Source organism: Capricornis sumatraensis, chromosome 1, assembly GCF_032405125.1.
Source record: "Capricornis sumatraensis isolate serow.1 chromosome 1, serow.2, whole genome shotgun sequence".
Classification (NCBI taxonomy): domain Eukaryota; kingdom Metazoa; phylum Chordata; class Mammalia; order Artiodactyla; family Bovidae; genus Capricornis; species Capricornis sumatraensis.
Window position 1 is genome coordinate 4,028,605 of NC_091069.1, and position 22,201 is coordinate 4,050,805.

General features: G+C 44.3%; 1 protein-coding gene across 1 annotated transcript in view; it reads left to right on the forward strand.

Annotated features, from left to right (window-relative positions):
- TSC1 (TSC complex subunit 1) overlaps positions 1–22,201 on the forward strand; it is a 48,119-nt gene that overhangs the window by 15,210 nt on the left and 10,708 nt on the right. Inside the window, exons 3-15 of the mRNA XM_068965764.1 lie at positions 542–726; positions 4,803–4,906; positions 6,030–6,182; positions 8,331–8,475; positions 9,976–10,130; positions 10,510–10,583; positions 16,126–16,301; positions 17,126–17,238; positions 17,578–17,689; positions 18,010–18,122; positions 19,888–19,957; positions 20,384–20,488; positions 20,737–21,295. Of these exons, the coding sequence (XP_068821865.1) occupies positions 621–726; positions 4,803–4,906; positions 6,030–6,182; positions 8,331–8,475; positions 9,976–10,130; positions 10,510–10,583; positions 16,126–16,301; positions 17,126–17,238; positions 17,578–17,689; positions 18,010–18,122; positions 19,888–19,957; positions 20,384–20,488; positions 20,737–21,295 (1,985 nt within the window). The 5' untranslated portion in view covers positions 542–620. The remainder of the gene's footprint in view (positions 1–541; positions 727–4,802; positions 4,907–6,029; positions 6,183–8,330; positions 8,476–9,975; positions 10,131–10,509; positions 10,584–16,125; positions 16,302–17,125; positions 17,239–17,577; positions 17,690–18,009; positions 18,123–19,887; positions 19,958–20,383; positions 20,489–20,736; positions 21,296–22,201) is intronic.

Sequence of the window (22,201 nt, forward strand, 5' to 3'; positions counted from 1 at the left end):
CCCACTTCGCTGTAACCAGCAGCATTGGAGTGTGGGATCGGTGTCTGGAATGAGGGGCATAAACTGAAAACAGAGGAACCATCCCGGGTTGAAATCAGGTTTCGAACTCATACACTTGTGACCTAACCGGCCATACTGTCTTCCAGACACTGATGGGGTTATCAAGAAGATAGCATTCTTTCAGTTCTTCTGAAAATGGTTCATCTACTCTTTGGACCAGTGATTTGAAGCCTAAACCCAAGGTAGAATCAGCAGTAATTAATAAAACTAATAAAACTTCAATTTAGTCCTGTCACTAAGTTGCTGGGATGATTCCAACTGGTTTTTGTTTTTTTTTTTTAAATAGGTTTCTCTCTGTTGCATTGCCTAGAACTCCTCTTCATAAATTTGTCAAGAACACCGTTATTTACACACCTTAGCTTCTTTTTATCAACAGTGTTGTGGACAAACACTACTTTGAAAACATGCTCAGATCGTCTGGCAAGTAGGTTTTTGTGGGGGGGAAAAAAAATTATCACAACATTTCTCTTCTGTTTTTTAGTCTGGTCGTGGCACCAATGAAGAACCTTCAAAGTCTTTAATGCGCGTCCTGAAGCAGCAGAGCACATTTGTGTCAGACAATGGCCCAGCAAGCCAATGTTGGGGAGCTCCTCTCCATGCTGGACTCCCCGCTGCTGAGTGTGCGTGGCGACGGAACAGCCGTCTTCAAAGAGAATCTCAGTTCTGGTAAGCCAGACCCTACCCTGGTTAGCCGCTTCATCTTCTAAAGAGAGTCTTTAAAACCACCAGGAGAAAGCATACATGGCTGATTCATTCTGTAGGTGTGTTAAGCTTTTGGTTACGGAACTATTTATTCACAGGCTGTGCACGTGCTCAGTCGCTTAGTTGTATCCAGCTCTTTGTAACCCCATGGACTGTAGCCTGCCAGAACTCCTCTGTCCATGGAGTTTCCCAGGCAAGAATACTGGAGTGGGTTGCCATTTGCTACTCCAGGGGATCTTCCTGACCCAGGGATCGAACTCGCGTCTCCTGCATTGGAAGGCAGATTTTTACCATAGAGCCACCTGGGAATCCCTTCACATAAACTCACAAACATAGAAGTAAGAATCCCATAAGGAACTTTGCTTGCCCAGCCTCTACTGTTTCAGTGAACCTCCCTGACTTCCCCCCGCATAGGTATTTTAAAACAAATCCCAGATACATCATGTCATCTGTCAATCATATGCCATTTTTAATATGAAACATGCTTGCGTGCATGCTCAGTTGTGTCTGACTCTGCAACCCCTGGACTGTAGCCCACCAGGCTTTTCTGTCCATGGAATTTTTCTAGACAGGAATACTGGAGTGGGTTATCATTTCCTTCTCCAGGGGATCTTCCTGGCCCAGGGATTGAACCTGCATCTCCTGTGCCTCCTGCGTTGGCAGGCAGACTCTTTACCACTGAGCCACCTAGAACTTCTTTTTAATCATAGAAATACAAGTTTAAACAGTACCCTTTTTTCGCTTACCAGATTGGCAGAAATCAAATATTGGTCATATAAATGGGTGTTGTTAGCAGGAGAATGAATACATGGGAGTTTACCCCTTTTGGAATATCTGTCATTAATTAAAAGCACATGCCATTTGGTCCACTTATAAGAATCCATATTTCATTCACTTGAATGAAATGTAACAAAAACTTGGAAAAGCCAAAGTATCCTTCAGTAGGTGGATGACTGAATTAACAGTAGAGCCGTGAGGAGAGCGAGGAGCTTGGTACAGAGAAGGAAGCAGGTCGTCGGTGCTATCGTGGAAGGTGTCATGACAGCAGGAAGAAGGGAGACCCTTCCACCACACCGTGTTGAGTGGAAAAGACACGCGTGTGCACAAACTGTGGCTGTGTGGATGTGGGGGCTGTGTGTGGGCGCTGCTGCCAGGATGAAAAGTTTTGAAAGGACATGAACCAAAGCCAAGAGTGTTTGTCTCTGCAGTGGCTTGTGAGGCCAGTGGTGAGGAAAGCTGTCACTTGTGTGTTATTCCCTTTCATATGATCTGAGTTGTTAACAATAGGCATGAATTATTTTTGTCACTGCTGCTCCTGTTGCTTTTTTTAATGATCCAGTGGATATTGGCAATTTGATCTTTGGTTCCTCTGCCTTTTCTAAATCCAGCTTGAACATCTGGGAGTTCTCGGTTCAGGTACTGTTGAAGCTTGGCTTGGAGAATTTTGAGCATTACTAATGTGTGCTGGTGCTGCTAAGTTGCTTCAGTCATGGCTGACTCTATGCGACCCGATAGACGGCAGCCCACCAGGCTCCCCTGTCCCTGGGATTTTCCAGGCAAGAACACTGGAGTGGGTTGCCATTTCCTTCTCCAATGCATGAAAGTGAAAGTGAAGTTGCTCAGTTGTGTCCAACTCTTAGCGACCCCATAGACTGCAACCTAGCAGGCTCCTCCATCCATGGGATTCTCCAGGCAAGAGTACTGGAGCTGGGTGCCATTGCCTTCTCCGTACTAACATGTGAGATGTGTGCAATTGTGTGGTAGTTCCATCATTCTTTGGCATTCCCTTTCTTTGGGATTGGAAGGAAAACTGACCTTTTCCAGTCCTGTGGCCACTGCTGAGTTTTCCAAATTTGCTGGCATATTGAGTGCAGCACTTTCACAGCATCGTTTTTTAGGATTTGAAATAGCTCAGCTGGAGTTCCGTCACCTCCACTAGCTTCGTTTGTATTGATGCTTCCTAAGGCCCACTTGACTTCACACTCCAGGATATCTGGTTCTAAGTGAGTGATGACACCATCGTGGTTATTGGGGTTATTAAGATCTTTTCTGTATAGTTCTTCTGTGTATTCTTGCCACCTTGTCTTAATATCTTCTGCTTCTGTTAGGTCCATACTGTTTCTGTCCTTTATTGTGCCCATCTTTGCATGAAATGTTCCCTTGGTATCTCTGGTTTTCTTGAAGAGATCTCTAGTCTTTCCCATTCTATTGTTTTCCTCTATTTCTTTGCATTGATCGCTGAGGAAGGCTTTCTTATCCCTCCTTGTTATTCTTTGGAACTCTGCATTCAAATGGGTATATCTTTCCTTTTCTCCTTTGCCTTTCACTTCTCTTCATAGCTATTTGTAAGGCCTCCTCAGACAACCATTTTGCCTTTTTTGCATTTCTTCTTCTTGGAGTTCATTCTCATCACTGCCTCCTGTACAGTGTTACGAACCTCCGTCCATAATTCTTCAGGCACTCTATCAGATCTAATCTCTTGAATCTGTCATTTCCACTGTATAATCGTAAGGGATTTGATTTAGGTCATACCTGAATGGTCTAGTGGTTTTCCTCACTTTCTTCCATTGAAGTCTGAATTTTGCAGTAAGGAGTTCATGATCTGAGCCACAGTCAGCTCCCAGTCTTGTTTTTGTGCACTGTACAGAGCTTCATCTTTGCCTGCAAAGAGTATAATCAATCTGATTTTGGTATTGGCCACCTGGTGACGTCCATGTATAGAGTTGTCTCTCGTATTGTTGGAAGAGGGTGTTTGCTGTGACCAGTTTGTTCTCTTGTCAAAACTCTGTTCGCCTTTGCCCTGCTTCATTTTGTACTCCAATGCCAAACGTGCCTGTTACTCCAGGTATCTCTTGACTTCCTGCTTTTGCGTTCCAGTCCCCTATCATGAAAAGGAAATCTTTTTTTGGTGTTAGTTCTAGAAAGTCTTGTAGGTCTTCATAGCACTGTCCAACTTCAGCTTTGGCATTAGTGGTTGGGACATAGACTTGAATTACTGTGATGTTGAGTAGTTTACCTTGGAAACGAACAGAGATCATTTTGTCTTTTTTGAAACTGCATCCAAATACTGCATTTTGGACTCTCTTGTTGACTATGATGGTTACCCCATTTCTTCTAAGGGATTCTTGCCCGCAGTAGTAGATACAATGGTCATTTGAATTAAATTCGCCCATTCCGATCCATTTTAGTTCACTGATTCCCATCACTTCATGGCAAATAGGTGGGGAAACATTGGAAACAGTGACAGACTTTATTTTCTTGGGCTCCAAAATCACTGCAAATAGTGACTGCAGCCATGAAATTAAAAGACCCTTTCTCTTTGGAAGAAAAGCTATGACAAACCTACATAGCATATTGAAAAGCAGAGACATTACTTTACCAGCAAAGGTCCATCTAGTTAAAGCTATGATTTTTCCAGTCATGTATGGTTGTGAGAGTTGGACCATAAAGAAAGCTGAGCACTGAAGAATTGATGCTTTTGAACTGTGGTGCTGGAGGAGACTCTTGAGAGTCCCTTGGACTTCAGGATGATTAAACTAGTCAATCCTAAAGAAAATCAGTCCTGAATATTCATTGGAAGGACTGATGCTGAAGCTGAGATTCAATACTTTGGCCATTTAATGTGAAGAATTGGAAAAGACCTTGATGCTGGGAAAAATGGAAGGCAGGAGGAGAAGGGGATGACAGAGGATGAGATGGTTGGATGGCATCACCAGCTCAATGGACATGAGTTTGAGCAAGCTCAGGGTGTGGGTGATGGACAGGGAAGCCTGGCATGCTGCAGTCTATGGGGTCGCAATGAGTCAGACATGACTGAGCAACTGAAATGGACTATGGCTACTTAGGCATATAAACTTGATATTATCCTGTTGTTAAACCTAAATTCATTTTAGAAAACAGAAATACAACACTTCATGTAACTTCAGGTTGTGTACAAAGAACTATTCTCTGAATTTTGTTACTGGCAACTATTAATATTTGAGGTAGGTTTAGAATGTTAGAGGAAATAACTATTATAAATAGTCCTTTTCTTTCTTTAGACCGTGGTCCGATGCTTGTGAACACCTTGGTGGATTATTACCTGGAAACCAACTCTCAGCCTGTATTGCACATCCTGACTACCTTGCAAGAGCCCCATGATAAGGTACCTGCTGAATAGTAGAGATCTGATTCACTTTTTCTGAGGGCCGTGACTGCGTCTATGTAGCCCCAATACCTGGTGTGTTTATAGCTTACTGCTTCCACTTCCGTGTGCCACTGATGACGCTGCTCCCAGATTGTAACTATACATACAAATAGTCGTCAGGACTTTTGTTTCCTGAAAAGGTTTCGAAATACAACATATTTCAGAGGCCTTCAAAGATCTTGCTCTCAGAAGAAATCCTGTCATCCTAAGCTATAATTGTATAGTGACAATGATCCATAAGGTACCCATCTTTAAACACGTGCTCTGAGAAGGGTTTTAATCCTAGTTTTAGACTTTTAATCCATATGGCAAATGCTGTAAATGTGAGTACCTCATGGGGCTAATTGCCTAGTGCTCTTTCCAAGCACCAGGCACTTGGAAGGCTCCTTTATGTTTTGTTTCTGCTTTTATTTTTGTTGATGGTAAATAGGTAACAAAGCCTTGCAATTGCACATTTTGATTTGTCTTGAGTTTATGTGTACTGGTGATTTACTTAACTGGGATTTGAAGGCCTTGCCATTGTCTGCCTTTTACAGTACATCTTGGGTGGTTTTTTTGTTTGTGTTTTTTCCCCACTCTGGGCTGAATTTTAACTTCTACTGCTACCTGAGTTATATCTGGGGCCAAACCATGGAAGCAAGGCCCTGGTAGCAATAAGTAGCTGCTTCCAGTAGGATCCCCTGAAGTTTCAGCAGCTTCCACTTATTCGAGGCTTATTAGAACAGAGGTTATTCTAAGAAGTGGCCTATTTGTATTTCAGAAAGATACAGAGGAGTCTCCTTCCTGCTTACAGACCTGTATTGTGGGGACTCTTTTTCAGGAGTTGCAGACTGGCTGCCCTCTCTCAGGACTCATGCAACACAACAGTGTGTTTGTTTGCATGGCCTTAAAAAACCTTGAGTTTGATCTCTTTACCTGCATGACCCTTTTTTACATCCAAGTGACGACTCGAGAGACTGGAGTTGGTCACTGCTGCCTCGCCTCGTGTGCACTTCATGCATTCACATGAGTGTTTCCCTGGGGTCCCTTGACTTTCCTCAGCTTTATTGAGATCGTTTCTCTTGTTCTTGTGCATGTTCAGCACCTCTTGGACAAAATGAATGAATATGTGGGCAAGGCCGCCTCTCGGTTATCCACCCTCTTGCTACTGGGCCACGTCGTGAGGCTGCAGCCGTCATGGAAACATAAGCTCTCTCAAGCACCTCTTTTGCCTTCTCTACTAAAATGTCTCAAGGTACGATGTTTGTAAGGATTTGCACGAAATAGCTTCATCATATAATTTCTGAAATTCTGAGGACCTTAAAACAAGCCAGCTAGATTTTAACTTTGAGAGTTTAAAGACTTCTAGGCATTTGGTTCTTCTTGTAACATGGTTCAAACTTGATGCTTAGGAAACTCTCAGTGCATCACTATGTCTAGTGCAGTTATGTGTGGTCCAAGCAAATATGGGCACTTTTCGATCAGATTGGTTCAACATATGCTATCCCAGCCCTCTTTGATTTCATCATTGTCTAGTCTTTTGTCAGTTAGAAATGTACTGGTTTGTCTTGGGGGAATCCCTATTTCTGCATTCTCTTTTGGCTAATAGCAAAATGGCTAAGACTTTTAATTATTTAGGAGCAGGTTCTGGTTGCAGCTGTAATGAGGTTTGTTTGGTAGAAGCCCTTACCAGACTGTGTTCTGCTTTTTTTGCACTCAGCTTAGTGCACTTTTCTACAGAGTCAAAACCTAAGTGGGACCTTATGGTTTCAGTTTTGACCATGGCTTACTGAAATACTTAGGGCGTTTGTTTAACCTGTTTTAGTTCCTGGGCTTGTTTCCTACCTGTAAACTAGGGAAATGTGGGTGATGTGAGCTGCCTGCACCTCCCAGACATGAGGGTGCCCAGTAGCATTTGTTCCAGGATGGCCAGCCTTTGAAGGCATCTGACACAGCACCGTGCGAGTTGATTTCTGTCTGTGCCAGCGAAGGGCAGCTGTTTATCCTCCCTAGAGGTGGGTCTCAGGGAGTCATGGTGGTAGGGCGTCATAAAGATGTGCATTTAATGTTAAGGAAAAGCAGGAGCCACTTCAACAGCTTAATTTTTTTTAAATGAATGGATTGATGAGAATATAATCTGATTTTGAGGCACACTGTTTAGTTCAGATTGAAGAATACTTAACCTTTTCCAAAAGAATAAGCCTTGAAAATTACTTACAAACTGTTAACCCAAACTTTCAGTTAGGATGTTTTGTTAGTGTTTTTGGTTTTTTTTTTAGTCAGAATTCATTACAGATTCTTGATTCTCCTGTCAGTATTTTATGTTTTTCCTATTAGATATCTGCCATAACAGATGGCTTGGTGCTTGACATAAAAACTAAATCTATTTAAAACTTTATTTCCAGGTACTTTCCCTGGTGGTCCAGTGGCTGGGACTCCATGCTCCCAGTGTGGGGGTCCCAGGTCCAGACCCTGATTGGGGGACTAGATCCCACATGCCACACTAAGAGTTCTCATGCCACAGCTGAAAACCCTGCATGCCGCAGCTCAAGACCTCATATGCTGCAATTGAGACCGGGCACTACCAAATAAATAAATTCATATTTATTAAAAAAAAAAACAACTTTATTTCCAGACTCATAGGTTCCTTTTTTATGAGGAATAATGAATGTTCTAACCTGCATGGTAGTCTTTTGTTTAATGTCTTGTTTCTTCAGTCTGAATTCCAGTTACTTGGCAGACATTCATAATTTAATTATGGGTCACGTGAGCCGCTATAGCTAGTCTAAGTTGATTTATTATTCATCGGTTATTAAGTTCAGTTAGTCTAAATTTATATGACTTTTTAGACGTGGTCAGAGGTCTCTGTATCTTTTTTATTTGCTGGTCTCTAAATACTGCTGTGAGGTGAGCCATTAAGAAGATTTGTTAGTGCCATACTAATTTCTTATTAAGTTATACTTCTGTTACGATCCTTTAGAAATAGAGAATGACTTGTTCCTATATATGGGTCTTTTTACCTGACTTTTAAGAGTAAGTACTGCATAATTTGGCTGAATGAACAAGAATAGCAACATTTCTTTGTTCTGTTCAAAAGCAACTAGTGCGTCCCGCCAAGGGCTATTTACAGTGCATTCGAAGTATCTGGGTTTAGGATTTTCTAAGCCACGTTTAAGCCCTGTCCTGGAAGAGTTTGGTGCCTAAATATGGTCCCCACAGACTCAGCTTGGTTGAGCTGGTCGTCAGTGGCTTGTGGTTGAGTCCGTTTCAGTGTTGTGCCCCCAGCATCCTAAGGGGTAGGATGAGTCTATGCCTGTGTTCTAACTTGAGAACCTCTAAGTGTGCTGATCTAATGCTGCACACCTGAGAGGTGTCTCTTCTCGCTTGACCTTCCCTCCTCCAGATGGACACCGACGTCATTGTCCTCACAACAGGAGTCTTAGTGTTGATAACCATGCTCCCAATGATTCCACAGTCGGGGAAACAGCACCTTCACGATTTCTTTGATATTTTTGGCCGTCTTTCGTCATGGTGCCTGAAGAAACCAGGTAAAGATCTCCTCCTACACCCGTCATGCCGCACCAGGTGAGTGCTTTTGTGAATGATGAACAGGTCATGTGCTGGAAGAGAAGGACATGTAGAATCCTGTCGCTGAAATGGTTGTCACCAGCCAGGTGAGGGAATACCTCAGCTATTTTCCACCAGGGGCACAAATAAGAAGCAAGACAGGGACTTCCCTGGTGGTCCAATGGCTAAGACTCCAAGCTTCCAATGTCAGGGGTGTGGGTTCAATCCCTGGTCATGAAACTTAGATCTCATATGCCAAGAAATTTAAAAAAAAAAAAAAAAAGCATGACTGTGGAGATACTGTCCTTATTTTGTTAGCTTAAGAGGATTAGTTGTCAGAGAAACTGAGTGGTGGGTACAGCTTCCTGATCTTCAATAAACTGAAAAACAGCTTGAATCTGTGTTGCAGCATATGGGACTACGCTTGTGGGGCACGTCTGTCCTCCTCTTGGTCTGTAGTGACAGAGCACAAGCTTCTGGTTCAGAGAACTCGTCCGTTGCACATGTGGAAGGAGGAGAGAGAACCTGGCTGGCCCTGATTAGTGTTCCAGGTTTCAGTACAGGGGGATTTAGTTTCTACATCAACAGGTAGCACAGCTCTATCAGAATGACTCAGAAGCTGTAAACATGTGAACTTTGGGATCTTTTGGTCCTCCCAGCATGAAATGTTCACATCAAAAGAATGAAATGTGTAAGCCCTGGGAAATGGAACACTGTGGCTTCTTGTACTGGATTAAGTAACAAGCCCGAGGCCTGTATGATGCCAGCTTGTCTAGTAGGCTCTTCTTGCTTGAGGAGAAAGGAGTGGCCTGCTCTTTGTTTTAGAGCAGCTTTATGTATACCATTGGGATTTTCCATAGGGTCTGGATAAGGCTAGATGAATTAAATTTTCTATTTCTCCCACTCTTAGCTCTTTAAGCTAATTTCAGATAGTAGCTTTTCACTCTGTAGTTACGAATCTGCATAGCTAAGACTACGAACTGATTTTAAAAGGTTCTCACACATTCATTCCACAAATACATGAATGCCTGTTATGCAGCAAGCTCAGTGAGAGCTCTCAGGGCACAAGGTGAGTGAGTTGGTGCTCTTCTTGAGGTGTGTACTGAATCGGGCTGTGGAGACGTATGATGACAGCTTGCAGGGGGTGTTCTTGTAAAGGTGCTTAAGTATTACAGTTCTAGGGTCCTTGTTAAGGGGTGCCTAGAGAGGAGGGCAGGGATTAGATCAGTGCAAGCCTCTGTGGGTTACTCCAAGTAGATGGGAGTTCATCCAGAGGCCATGGGAGCCACCCACGGATTTCAGACAGTGGTGTCTGGTGTGTTCAGATTTGAGTTTTAGAAAACTGTTCTTTACTTACTGTCTTTGGAGTGAGGCGGGAGCACACATACGCAGAAAGTCCTATTGGCAGCCTGTGTGTGTCTGTCTGGCACACACGTGTCCCGTGTCCAACTAGGAGCCCCCTCAATGGATTTCTGTTTTAGGCCACGTGACAGAAGTCTATCTCGTCCACCTCCATGCCAGCGTTTACGCTCTCTTCCATCGCCTGTATGGGATGTACCCTTGCAACTTTGTCTCCTTTCTGCGTTCTCACTACAGTATGAAGGAAAACCTGGAGACTTTTGAAGAAGTGGTCAAGGTAAATGAACACCCATTTGTTTGCCATTTAGTGTACTACGGAGATGGGCTGCATTTGTAAGTTTCGTATTAAATGTTGGGAAATTTTGAAAAGAAATTCAGCCTTCTCCCCATCTTGCTCACTGCCCTCAGCCCTGGTAACTATGAATCTATTTTTTGCCTTTATAGGCCTTGCCTGTCCTGAATATTTCATGCTTATGGAATGATATAATATGGTTTTTTGTTAATGGCTTCTTTCACTTAATGTAATGTTTTAAGATTCATCCATGCTGTGGCCTATGTCAGTACTTCATTCCTTTGTATTGTCAAATAACGTTTTATTGTGTAGAAATACAACAGAAATTAAGCCTTTTATAACTTGTCAACCCAAACTCTTTTAGCCAATGATGGAGCATGTGCGAATTCACCCGGAATTAGTGACTGGATCCAAGGACCATGAACTGGACCCTCGAAGGTAGAGAACCTGAACTAGTGACAGAATTTCATAGACTCACTTGAGAAATTGAACACGTGATCTCAGAGATGTCTCTTTTGAGATATTATTGGAGAAGACAGGTTTTTCTGTTTATTTCACTTTAAAGGACTTGCACAGTGAAGCGTTTTGCGTGCCTGAGTCTAAGACATACTCCTCACTGACAGAGGAAGAGGTTGCATCGCAGGTGCCTGTCCCATAGAACCCCAGAGGGCTGGGAGCTCGGTGGGCAGTGATGGGTGTGGTTGGAAGCAAACACACTATGGGAAGTCTGGATGTTGAGTGGTCGGATTCCCCTGGTCGCTTTCTCCATCATGCTTAGCCAGGTGACTACCGTCCTCCACGGGGCCTGGTGGAAGTGCCCAGTTTTATCTCTGGAGAAGTGGAACCTGCCAGCCTCCTTAGTTGAGAATGCCAGGCTTAGTGGAAGGTGGAGCTGAGTCACGACCAGAAAGAAGGAAGTGAGGTGAAATCCTACACACCAAGCTGTGTGAGGCTTAGCCCTTCCCTTGCTTCTGTCTGGCTGCTCCCCAGGCAGGGACTTGATGCCTTTTGGAGGAGAAGTGATGCTTGGATATTGATGTTTGAGGATCTCCCCCTGAAAAAGATGACTCACTGCTTGATCACCTCAGTAAATCTCAGATCTCCACAAGCCCTCCCTCTGCTACACAGACCTTTTATCTGAGCAACTTGCTGTGAGATACATGTAGAGGAGCTTAGAAAACGTGTAAGAAAAGTTTATAGTAATGTGTGGATGCTTGTGTAGACACCACTTTAAAAAAATGGGACAGTACCCTCTCCAGTTGCAATCATCTTTGTCCCTGGTCCCTGTCTCACCTTAGAGACAACTGCCGTTCTTGCTTTCATTTTAATCATTCTCTTACTGTGAAAAAAAAAAGTCTTTATCTTTGTTCACTTAGTGTTTGGTTGCGGTGAGTCTTTGTTGCTGTGTGCAGGCTTTCCCTAGTCGCCGTGGGCAGGGCTCCTCTTCGTTGCAGTGCAGGGGCTTCTCGTGGTGGTGGCTCCTCTCGTTGCAGAGCCCGAGCTCTAGAGCCTGAGGGCTCAGTAGCTGCGGCTCGCAGGCTTAGTTGCTCCATGGCACGTGGACTCTTCCCAGGTCAGGGATTGAACCTATGTCCCCTGCATTGGCAGGCGGATTCTTAACCACTGTGCCACCAGGGAAGTCCTCTCTTTCATGGTTTGACCACGTGTGTTGTTTCATTTTGAGAGCAAGCAAAGTCTGGCCTTGGAAAAGGCAGTCTTGTCACCATGAGATGAAGGTTCCCAGGAGGTAAGGGGAAGAACCAAGAAGGAAGAACTTGTGGCTTACCCTAGTCAGGGCATCTGGTGAGATCCATAGCGAGGGCCAGGTACTGAATCTGCTGCCGAGATACGGCAGAGGGAGGAGACTGCTCTGTGTGCACTCGTGGCAGCTTCCAAGTGTAGGTCAGAGAAGAATCCTGTGGGAAGAGATGAATGTCCTTAGCTAATCCAGGGAGAGCAGGCACTTCATTAGTGTATTCATTAATCAAGACAAGCTAAGTACCAACAAGTTGTCTAGGCCGCCTAGATGCTCTGTCCCTCTGTTGGGAGGATGGTTCGGTGGCAGCAGAAACCTTAGTGAGGGCCTGCGCACGCCTGTCTCAGCGTGCGTTCTGATCTCAGCAGTCGTCTTTGGTGCCTCGTGCATGGCCACCGTCTGACTCTCGTGGCTTCTCTGCCTCTCACCTGTGCATGTTCTCCCCTTTCCTCTATCTCATGCCTTTCTGGGTTCGCTCCTGTTTTCATGGGATTTTAGAGAAAGGATGCTGTTTTCTGTGTGGGTATAGATTTCTGGGTTGGGAGTCATTCTCATTCAGCAGTTTGAAGGCGTTATTCCATTGCCCCTTTGCCGCCAATGCTGCTGTTGAAATCCAGAGACATTCTTATTTCTGATCATCTTTGTTTATTGTCTTCTCTTTGCTCTCAGAATACTCTGAAACTTCCTAGTGATGTCCCTTGACATGAATCTGTTCTCGTTTTTCAGTCTGGAAGCTCTTATCTTTAAATGCTAGGAAATTTTCTGCAGTTAAATTGTGCTTGATTTCTTTTCCTCTGCTATCTCTGTCTTCCTTTCTAGAACTCTTAATGTTCTGATTGAGAATTCCTTGAGTGGTTCTCTGCTTTTCTTTGCTCTCCTGTTTTTTCTCTCTGCTCTCTTGTCCTACTTCCTAAAGATTTCATTGTCTTTAGCTCTTAATCCTTCTGTATTCATTTCTGCCACGTTTTCCGTACCTAAGAACTCTTTAGTTCTCCGGATGCTCCCATTGTTTAAAATTGTAGCCTGTTTTTGTTTCATGGATGCAGTCTCAAGTCTTCGATAAGATTGATGGGAGTTTTTTTTAAGGTTTTCTTTTTCCTACATAGTCTTTTTTCTCTAAACTGCCCTGTTGTTGTTCTTTTTAAAATTTTGAGGCTTTTTGCAAAGATCTGGTGATCTACTTGTATTTGGATGAGGACACTAAAAACCTCCGTTCACAAGGATAGGGCTTGTTGACTTTGTGCTTTCTTGTAGGTTGTTCTGAGCATCTGTAGGAGATGCTGCTATCAATATTGGTTTCCTTTTGAGTTGGTCAGACTTTTTCAGAAAAGGGCTTTCTGATCTCTAGTCTATAAGAGTTGGGCTACTCCTGGAGAGTAGAGACTGCTTGGTGGGAGAGATGAGTAGTCTTGGCCTTCAGAATGTACATGCTCACTTAACTCCTCTCTTTGGAGTGCCTCAGTCCCTTGACTCTGTTGAACCTCTTCAGAGATGAGTCCAGATTTCGGAAAGCCAAGTGGGATCTCAGGGCTCAGGCAGCGTTTACCCCATCTTCCTGATTTTAGCTGCCCTGATTGACCTGTCACTCATCTCCAGTTCTAGAAATACTTCATGTATGCAAGTTCTTTTGCTTTTCAAGGATTCTCCAGTATAAGTCAGGTTGACTTTTAGCTTTGAAACATTGGCAACTTAGGGTTCTGCTTTCTGGGATTCAGTCACTACTTACCCTTTGGCTTTCTGGGTTTCAAACACATGTGGTCCTGTTCTCTGTTTCCTCATGCTTCTCTTTCTTGTAGGTTTATATTTAAAAGGATACAAACGTTGGTGGGGTTTGGGGGTATTGTGCAGTTGGATGCGCACGTCCAGTCTGTTGTGTTAATTAGGAAATCTCCTGGTTCAACTTACAGAGCCTCACTCACCTTGGATAGGCGGGTCATCTGGCCTTTGAAGAAAGGTTCTAGTACCAGAGACAAGAGACCAATGTAAAGAGTAGGTAGAGGAGCTGGCAAGAAACAAAGATAATGCAGAGAGCAAAAGGAAACATCTACAGTAGCTGCAGAGATGAGACACGAGTGCATATATAAAGTTCGGGACGCTACACAAGAGGCTAAAGATAGCAGTGCTGGAAGTTTAAAACTAGAGCTAAAATAAGCATTCTGATAAAAGAATTGGAGGGTATATTTGAGGGTATCTTAGCAGAATCAAAGGATAGAGATGAGTGAGATGAAAGAAATTTAAAATAATCAGTCCAGAAAGTCTAACATCCAATAAAAAGGGGAGGAGAAAACTTTGGTAGGGGAAGAAATTGTGGAAGAAATAATAGAAGAAGATTTCCAATACAAGTACAAATGATACAAGAAAATACAATCATAGAATTGAAAGACATGAGTTTCCAGGTTGAAGAGGTTTATGTAGTTCCCAGCACAGTCAATGAAAAAGAATGCTACCAGCTCAATATTGTGAAATTTCAGAAAAAAAAAAAGAACAGGATCAGAAATCAAAATGAGGTTAGCTTCTGAAACACCTTCAAAATGGAGAGAAAAAGGTTTTCAACTTAGAATTTTATTCCTAGCCTGATTGCCTATCAAGTATGAGACATTTTTAGATACGCAGGGACTCAAATTTACCTCCTATGTACCCTTCTTTAGTGAACCATTGAAGCGTGTTCTTCACTAAAATGAGAATAAAATCAAGGAAGACAGAGTCCAGGAAATGGGGGACCTGACTTAGGGTCTTCGGCAAGGGGAGTCTTGGTATAACTTGTATAGCAGTGCTGAGAACAACCAGTAGGAGAGGGAGGGCTCTGGCCGGCAGCTCTTCAGGAGAAGGTGAACAATCTCGGTAAATGGTTTGCATTTTGTTACGTAAAAATTATATTAGGCATTTTCCCCCAGCTGTTAGAGCAAGTTTAGGAAGGATTAGTATTAGATACGTGGAAGACTGAGGCAAAGAAACAGAAAAATTTAAACTCCAGGAGAAACTAAATAGGACAGAAGGGGAAATATTACAGAATACTCTTTGGCTCAGCTGTCAGTGGTACTGACCTAGTCATTATAATGCATTGTTCAAAATCAGTTTAGAAACAACAAATCAGTGATATGCTGTTTTGAGAGCACTGGGGAGGATCCGTGAAAGTGACCTAAATGCTCACCTACCATAAGGACGTTAATAGTTGATGTCTAGAAATTCAGACGTCAGAAATTTGATGCCTAGAAATTTGGAGGTAGGGTTACAATTTAGCTGGAAGCTGAAGCCCAGAAAGTTCCTTCATGCTCTTGGGGGCCATTGTCCTCTCCCACTCCTGGCAGTCATGATCTGCCAAAACCATGCTTTTCCATCGCAGGGTACCTTTCTGTAGACCCTGTCTCTCTGGTTGGACCTTGGGTTGTCTCTTTTCTTCTGTGACAAGCTGTGCTGACTGTTGTTGTCCGTCTTGATATGTGTCTGTTTCCACAGGCTGATTTCTTAGACATGGAACTCTGGATCACACAGCAGGACTCTTGAGACAATTCTTTAAATATCCTCATGGATATTTCTCTAGGTTCGAGACTTGCTGAGCTGTCTTTCTGGTCTGGGGATGGATGAGAATCCTGAGGGTTTGACGGGAGACCTTAAGTCAGCCTCAGCTACCTGGCAGTTCCCAGGCCCCCCTGTTCTGTGATTACTTCTGTTCCAAAGGAGAGTCCCCTGCTGACTGCTCTGCATAGTCTGTGTTCTGTTTTGAGGCTATGCCTGGTCTATTGTTGCTGAAACTTTGGTTTCAGATTAGTTTCTGATAACTTGATATAACCATTTTAAATAGGGTATAGGTTTGTAAGGCTTCCCTGGTGGCTCACTCCACCTGCAGTACTGGAGACCTCCTGCAATGCAGGAGACCTGGGTTCAGTCTCTGGGTTGGGAAGATTCTCTAGAGAAGGAAATGGCAGCCCACTCCAGTATTCTTGCCTGAGACGTCTCATGGACAGAGGAGCCTGGTGGGTTATGGTCCAAGGGGTCACAGAGCTGGACATAACTTAGCGACTAAATCACCTCCACTATAGGTTTGTAAGATGAATGACTAATTCCTTTATCATAGTGCTAATTTGTACTTGGGCTGGGGTGGTTCTGCCTTATTCTTGCTGGTCATAGTTCAGTGGCTGGCATTGAGTCTGCACTCTGAAGTATTTGATGGTTTGATTAAATGGATTTTAACTTGCATTTCTTGACTTTGATTGTCTTCTACAGGTGGAAGAGATTAGAAACACATGATGTTGTCATAGAATGTGCCAAAATCTCTCTGGACCCTACAGAAGCCTCATATGAAGATGGCTATTCTGTGTCTCACCAAATCTCAGCCCGTTTTCCTCATCGTTCAGCCGATGTCTCCGCCAGCTCTTATGTTGACACACAGAATAGCTATGGTAAAAAGTGACTTTGGTACTTATCTCTTTACAACTTTGTCTCTGGAAAGCATTGTTTATTGTTGACTTTAGTTTCTTTTCCTACAATAAGGCTTAGTTGAGCTCCTAGGAACTGTTTCCCAAATACTTAAAAATTTGGATTTGTCTCCGTTTTATCCTGATTAACTTCTCCCCTAAGTTTAATTCACAACCTTATGACGTTAATCTCCACCTTGATAGTATGTCAGCAGAGTTGGGCTGTGTCCTCAACATTTAACAAAGAAAATGGATGGAAGGATATGACTTCTAGGCTCCTGCTTATAAAGGAAGCTTCTACTTTTTCAGACGCCTTTAGTGAGGCCTTCTGGGCCGTCACATTGACACAGTTTTGAATGAATCTGGACAATTGGATGAAATAAAAGTCTAGGCTTATCTACAAGTAGCACCTGCTGAAATTGTCATACAAGTTGTGCTTTTTCAAGCTATTCTGAAGCTTAATGAGACATCAAACATTAGTGAACTTTATTGCTAAAGAGTATTATAAAGTGTTAGTCACTCAGTCATATCTGGCTCTTTGTGACCCCATGGACTATACCCTGCCCAGCTCCTCTGTCTATGGGATTTTCCAGGCAAGAATACTGGAGTGGGTTGCCATTTCCTTCTCCAAAAGGGTCTTATGAAGGGCCTTTTAAATGCTACTTTATACCCATGGACATTAGGAGTCCCCTCAGCCTTTTTAAATGTAGGGAACTGAATGCTATCAGATGGTCTCGAGGACCGTAGTTCTCTGTCAGGATGACTGGAGCCCCACGCTGACCCCGTGTGTTCTTTCCCTTCCCTTGTAGGGAATGCTACTTCTACCCCCTGCTCTACTTCTCGGCTGACGTTAAACGCGCCAGGGCAGCTACCTCAGACTCTGAGTTCCCCGTCGACACGGCTATTAGCTGAGCCGCCACAAGTACGCTGTCAACTAGTGTGCCTGCTTTCTTCTCTACTTGCTGGTGAAGCTGGCCTTCGGGGTCAGGGTTTAGCCTGTGGTTGGGAAAATCTCTCACTGCTTGTTTCAGGAATTAGTTTTGAGGATGCATCATGTTTGCAGAGAAAGTTAACTGTTGCCACTTGGGTTTCTCTTGGCGTCTAGGCTTAGAAAATGCAACGTGTCTCTCTTGATAAAGCTTTAGTAAGATTCCTTTTCCCAATTGAAAGGCTAAATTTAAAATGATGTTGGTCACAGGCTTGTACCTCGGGAGGTGGTGGTGGTGGTTTTTCGTTGCTGACCTGCCTGTTAACTTCCTAGGCTACTCTTTGGAGCCCGTCTGCAGTTTGTGGGATGACCACTCCTCCAACTTCTCCTGGAAATGTCCCACCTGATCTGTCACACCCTTATAGTAAAGTCTTTGGTACAACTGGTATGTATGGCTTAGGTTAGGTTTGGCTGATTGGTTCGGGCCTGCCTGTTATGATAAGGAACAGTCTCCTCTAAGATCTAAGAGTTTGAGAGCCTCTTGCAGTAGGAAACCTAGTTTTGATGCTTAATACAAATGCCTGGAACTTTCAGAAGTTAAAGTGAGCCTTAAAAAAAAGACTGATCTAGATTCTCCAGAAAGTGAAGTGCAGGAGCTTTCTTTGCACTACTAGTTAGGTTGGGAAAGAAAAAGAAGTGGCAGTTTTCCTAATCGTTAAACTGACAGTGTGTTTGTGTGTGTGTTCTGCTCTTGTCTTGGAGCAGGTGGGAAAGGAACTCCTCTGGGAACCCCTGCAACCTCTCCTCCTCCAGCCCCACCCTGCCATTCGGACGACTACGTGCACCTTTCACTCCCGCAGGCCACTGCCCCCAAGAAGGTTTGCCGGGCTCGTCTGCTGTCCCCTCGCCCACGCACAGAGACTTGCTTCCAGCCTCACTTTGGGAAACCTTTTATGCCAGTTAGAAGTCTGACCTAAAATGTAATGGGTTTGAATCAGATCGATTGAAAATAGACCAATCAGCAGCTCTCATAGAATGTGGTCTGCTGACCCTGAGGATCCCCAAACCTTCTAAGAGACTCTGCCAGGGCAAATCCACTTTCATAGTTACTCTTATGTGGTCATTCGCCCCTTTTTTCTGCATTGGTGTTTATACTCATGGCATAGAAACAGTGGTGGGTAAGATGGCTGGCCCTGTGGTACAAAATTGAACTCTTCTAGTGGCATTGCATTCTTCTTCCTTGATGTGCTCTTTCAGTTTGGCAGAAGAAAAGAAGCAGCAACCAAAAAAAAAAAAAAAGTGCCAACCTCGAGTATTCTATAGAAAGAACCCACGTGTTTAATATTGTTTGTGATAAAACAGGAAGTAGACATAAAGCAGTTTGCATGCATATCAACATGTGGTGGTTTCCATAAGCGCTTGTGACATTATTTGAGTTGAGAGTTGAACTAGTTGCTCTCTTTTATGGAACAGCAGTCTTATTTGAAAGAATAATTGGTGACAAACCATGGTTACTCAGACTTGAGTATTAGGCAGGCAGTTAGCTTCTTAGATGACAAACTGGGTCTGTCACTTGAAGATAAACAACTGACGGTCTTTGTTGCCCACGATAAAAACGTGCAATTAAAATATTAAAAAACTGGTATCTGCCACCGAGTGCTTGATAGTGCCCCTGAGTCTTTCATGACAAGACTGAAAAGTCTTGGGAAGCTTGGTTGATAGGTTTGAGTTTTCAATATCGTATAGTGAAATGTTTTAACACTTAGAAGATATGCACAGCTTGGTGAGCCAGTGTTCTGCCCGCCTTGTGTGTGATGTTAAAGACCCACATGTAGGTAATACCTCTGGGAGGCAAGAGAGACCAGTGGATCTTACTTAACACGATGTGAAGAGTGAATTGCCATGGTTTCAGGTTCTGCTCCATAACTAACCTTGAAAAAAAAATACCCTTGTCGAGTTTTGGAGTAACATCAAAGATGGTTTTCTGCAGTTATCTAAAAAATCTTTCTGCTTTTTATAACTGCTTATCCATGGGGGCCTAGAGTTTTTCTCCTACGCTTTAGCCAGAATAACATGTAACCCAGCAGAGCAGAGGCAGCCATAAGAACCCAGCCTCCTTCCATTAAGCCAAAAAGAGATTGCAGAAATGTGGAACCACTTGATCCTTCTCATTAAACTTACCTTTGTTTTGGGAAATATAGTTGTGTTTCATAGAAATATGTCATTTATGTTTACATCTGTTGGGTTGGGTATTTTTCTGGCCATGCTGCACAGCTTGTAGGATCTTAGTTCCCCGACCAGGGATTGAACCCACCTCCTCAGCAGTAAAAGCATGGAGTCCTAACTTTGAACCACCAAGAAATTCCTGAGTTTGTTAAGTGAATTAATATTTTTAAAATTCTGTTGTAGTTTCTGGCGTGGTAACTATCAATAGATTTAGCCATATAAACAAAATCCTTGAGATTCTTAGTCACTGTTAAGAACAGAAAGGTGTCCTGACACCAGTTTGAGAACTACTGGGCTAAACTTTAAACTCCTTTATAATATACTAAAATTTGAGGAGTTTAGGATATTTCTCTAGCATTAGAGACCATGCACACAGTTTTCTGCCCTGTAATATATAAATGGTACCTGTCTTTTCAGGAAGAGAGAACAGACTCTGCAAGGCCCTGTCTACACAGACAACCCCATGTTCCGAATGACAGAGGATTAGGTAAGGCCTCTGGGTAACCGTGGACCTTGCTTGACCCTTGATGGGTTGGGTCATAGTGTGGAAACAGGGAAAGTCCAGAGCACCATGAAACACTGAAGCCCAGAGATAATGAAACATGTAATTAATTCTAAAAGCCAACCTCATAATAGCATCCTGTAAAAGCTGCTGAGTACTTGTGTCTTGAGCTGATCAAACCATGGCTTTATCTGTTCTCTGCAATGTTAAGAAAGAATGAAGAGTTTTGTCTTCTGTGGTATCTTGCATTGGATCATTGTAGCTGTTTGGCTCTGGGAGTTCCAGAAGAGAGCTGTCTCCCCATGTCTTCTTCAGCAGGAGAGCCAGGGTGGGACTGTTCTGTCACAGTGTGAGCAGTTCTCATGGGGATGGGGGTCTCCAGCATGTTTGACTGTCTTGTTTTCTCTTTAGAAGAGCTGCACGGAGGCAAGGAATCTGTCACTCTCAGTGATCTTCCAGGGTTTTTAGGCGACCTGGCTTCTGAAGAAGACAGTATTGAGAAGGATAAAGAAGAAGGTAATGTGTGCAGGGTTCTGGGCTTGTGGAGATGCTGCACATTGATAAAGCCCTTATTCTGCCCAAAAACCGGGACTCAGTATCAACATGCCCAGGATTGCCTGCTTTTTCTTCCTTTGGGGGAGGGAGATGGGAGTTTTGTTCTGAGCCCTGTGCCTGGTCCCTCTGGGTGGCACAGGGCAGCACACAGCCCCACACTGCCCGGCCTGACCTGGATGCACCGTCTCTTCCCTCCTCCCTCCTTGCAGCGGCCATATCTAAAGAGCTGTCTGAGATCACGACGGCCGATGCCGAGCCCCTGGTTCCTCGAGGAGGCTTCGACTCGCCCTTCTACCGGGACAGTCTGCCGGGCTGCCCGCGGAAGACCCTCTCAGCTTCCTCCAGCACTCAGGGCCCCAGTGCGAACCCTGAGCCTTTAAACTCCTCCCTGGACAAGTCGGGGCCTGACACACCAAAGCAAGCCTTCACGCCCATAGACCTGCCCTGCGGAGGCACCGGGGAGAGCCCTGCCGGGAACAGGGAGCGCCAGGCCTCCCTGGAGGCCAGCATCCTCACCCCCAGCCCCTGTAAAATTCCACCTCAGAGGGGAGTGGGGTTTGGCAGTGGGCAGCCTCCCCCATACGATCATCTTTTTGAGGTGGCATTGCCAAAGACTGCCCATCATTTTGTCAGCAAGAAGACGGAGGAACTGCTCAAGAAGGCAAAGGGAAGTGCAGAGGAGGACTTCACGCCCTCCGCCTCCCCCATGGAAGTGCTGGACAGGCTGATTCAGCAGGGAGCAGATGTGCACAGCAAGGAGCTCAACAGGTGAGGCTCGGCATGGGGCTGCGGTCTGCACTTCCCACCTGGTTCGCAACTACGGGAAGCGGGTGGCTGGAGGCAGGAGTTCGCGCGCTCACCAGAAGCAGCTGGTTCTGCATTTTGTCGGGTATCCTCCTAGCCTGATGCCTTTTCAAACCTACGAATGTACTTGTCCTCTGTGCATGTTACCCTCAGGCCATTCCTTAGGTAATGGGCCAGTGAGAAATGAGTCTTCTCTGCATAGACCTTCTTGTGCTGTGAGCAAGCGTAAATGCTTTCACTCTGCTCTCTGACACTTGAGGACGAGCTTATTGTATTCAAATAATACAGAAATACTGGTCACGAAGTCGCCTTCTCCAGCTACAGATTATTTGTTGTTCTGTTTTGGTGGCATAGCCCATTAGATGGAGAATAAAATCAACATTTCACTGCAAGGTCCAGGTGGCCTGTCCCCACTTCCAGCTCGCACACACAGGTTAAGAACCCCCCTGAACAGCTGTTTTCAGCCCTTCTTTTACTATGGTTTTCAAAGGTGACCTAGGAAAGGATAAGAGAGTCACTATCCATAGTAATGCTGTTCCTAAACAGGCTCTTAGTGGGTGAGGGCTTTCATTTTTCCTCTGGAGAATAACCCAAGTGGAATTTGACAGATAACTGTCCTGTTTAAGGTCTGTCTTGAGTGAAGTTTAGTGTAGTAGACTCAGGTGAATCAGCTGCTGTGTCCTTAACCTGGACAACAGTAGCGTCTCAGCAGGGAGCCGCACCCTGTGTATGGTGGCAGGGAGGGCTGAAAGCAGCACCCAGGGTGTTTGATCTCTCCCTGCCGTGAGGAGCCGCCCAGCATGCCCAGGCTGCGGTGTGAACTGTGAGTTAGGGGCCTCTCCATTCTGGAGACGCAGCCATGCTTACTGG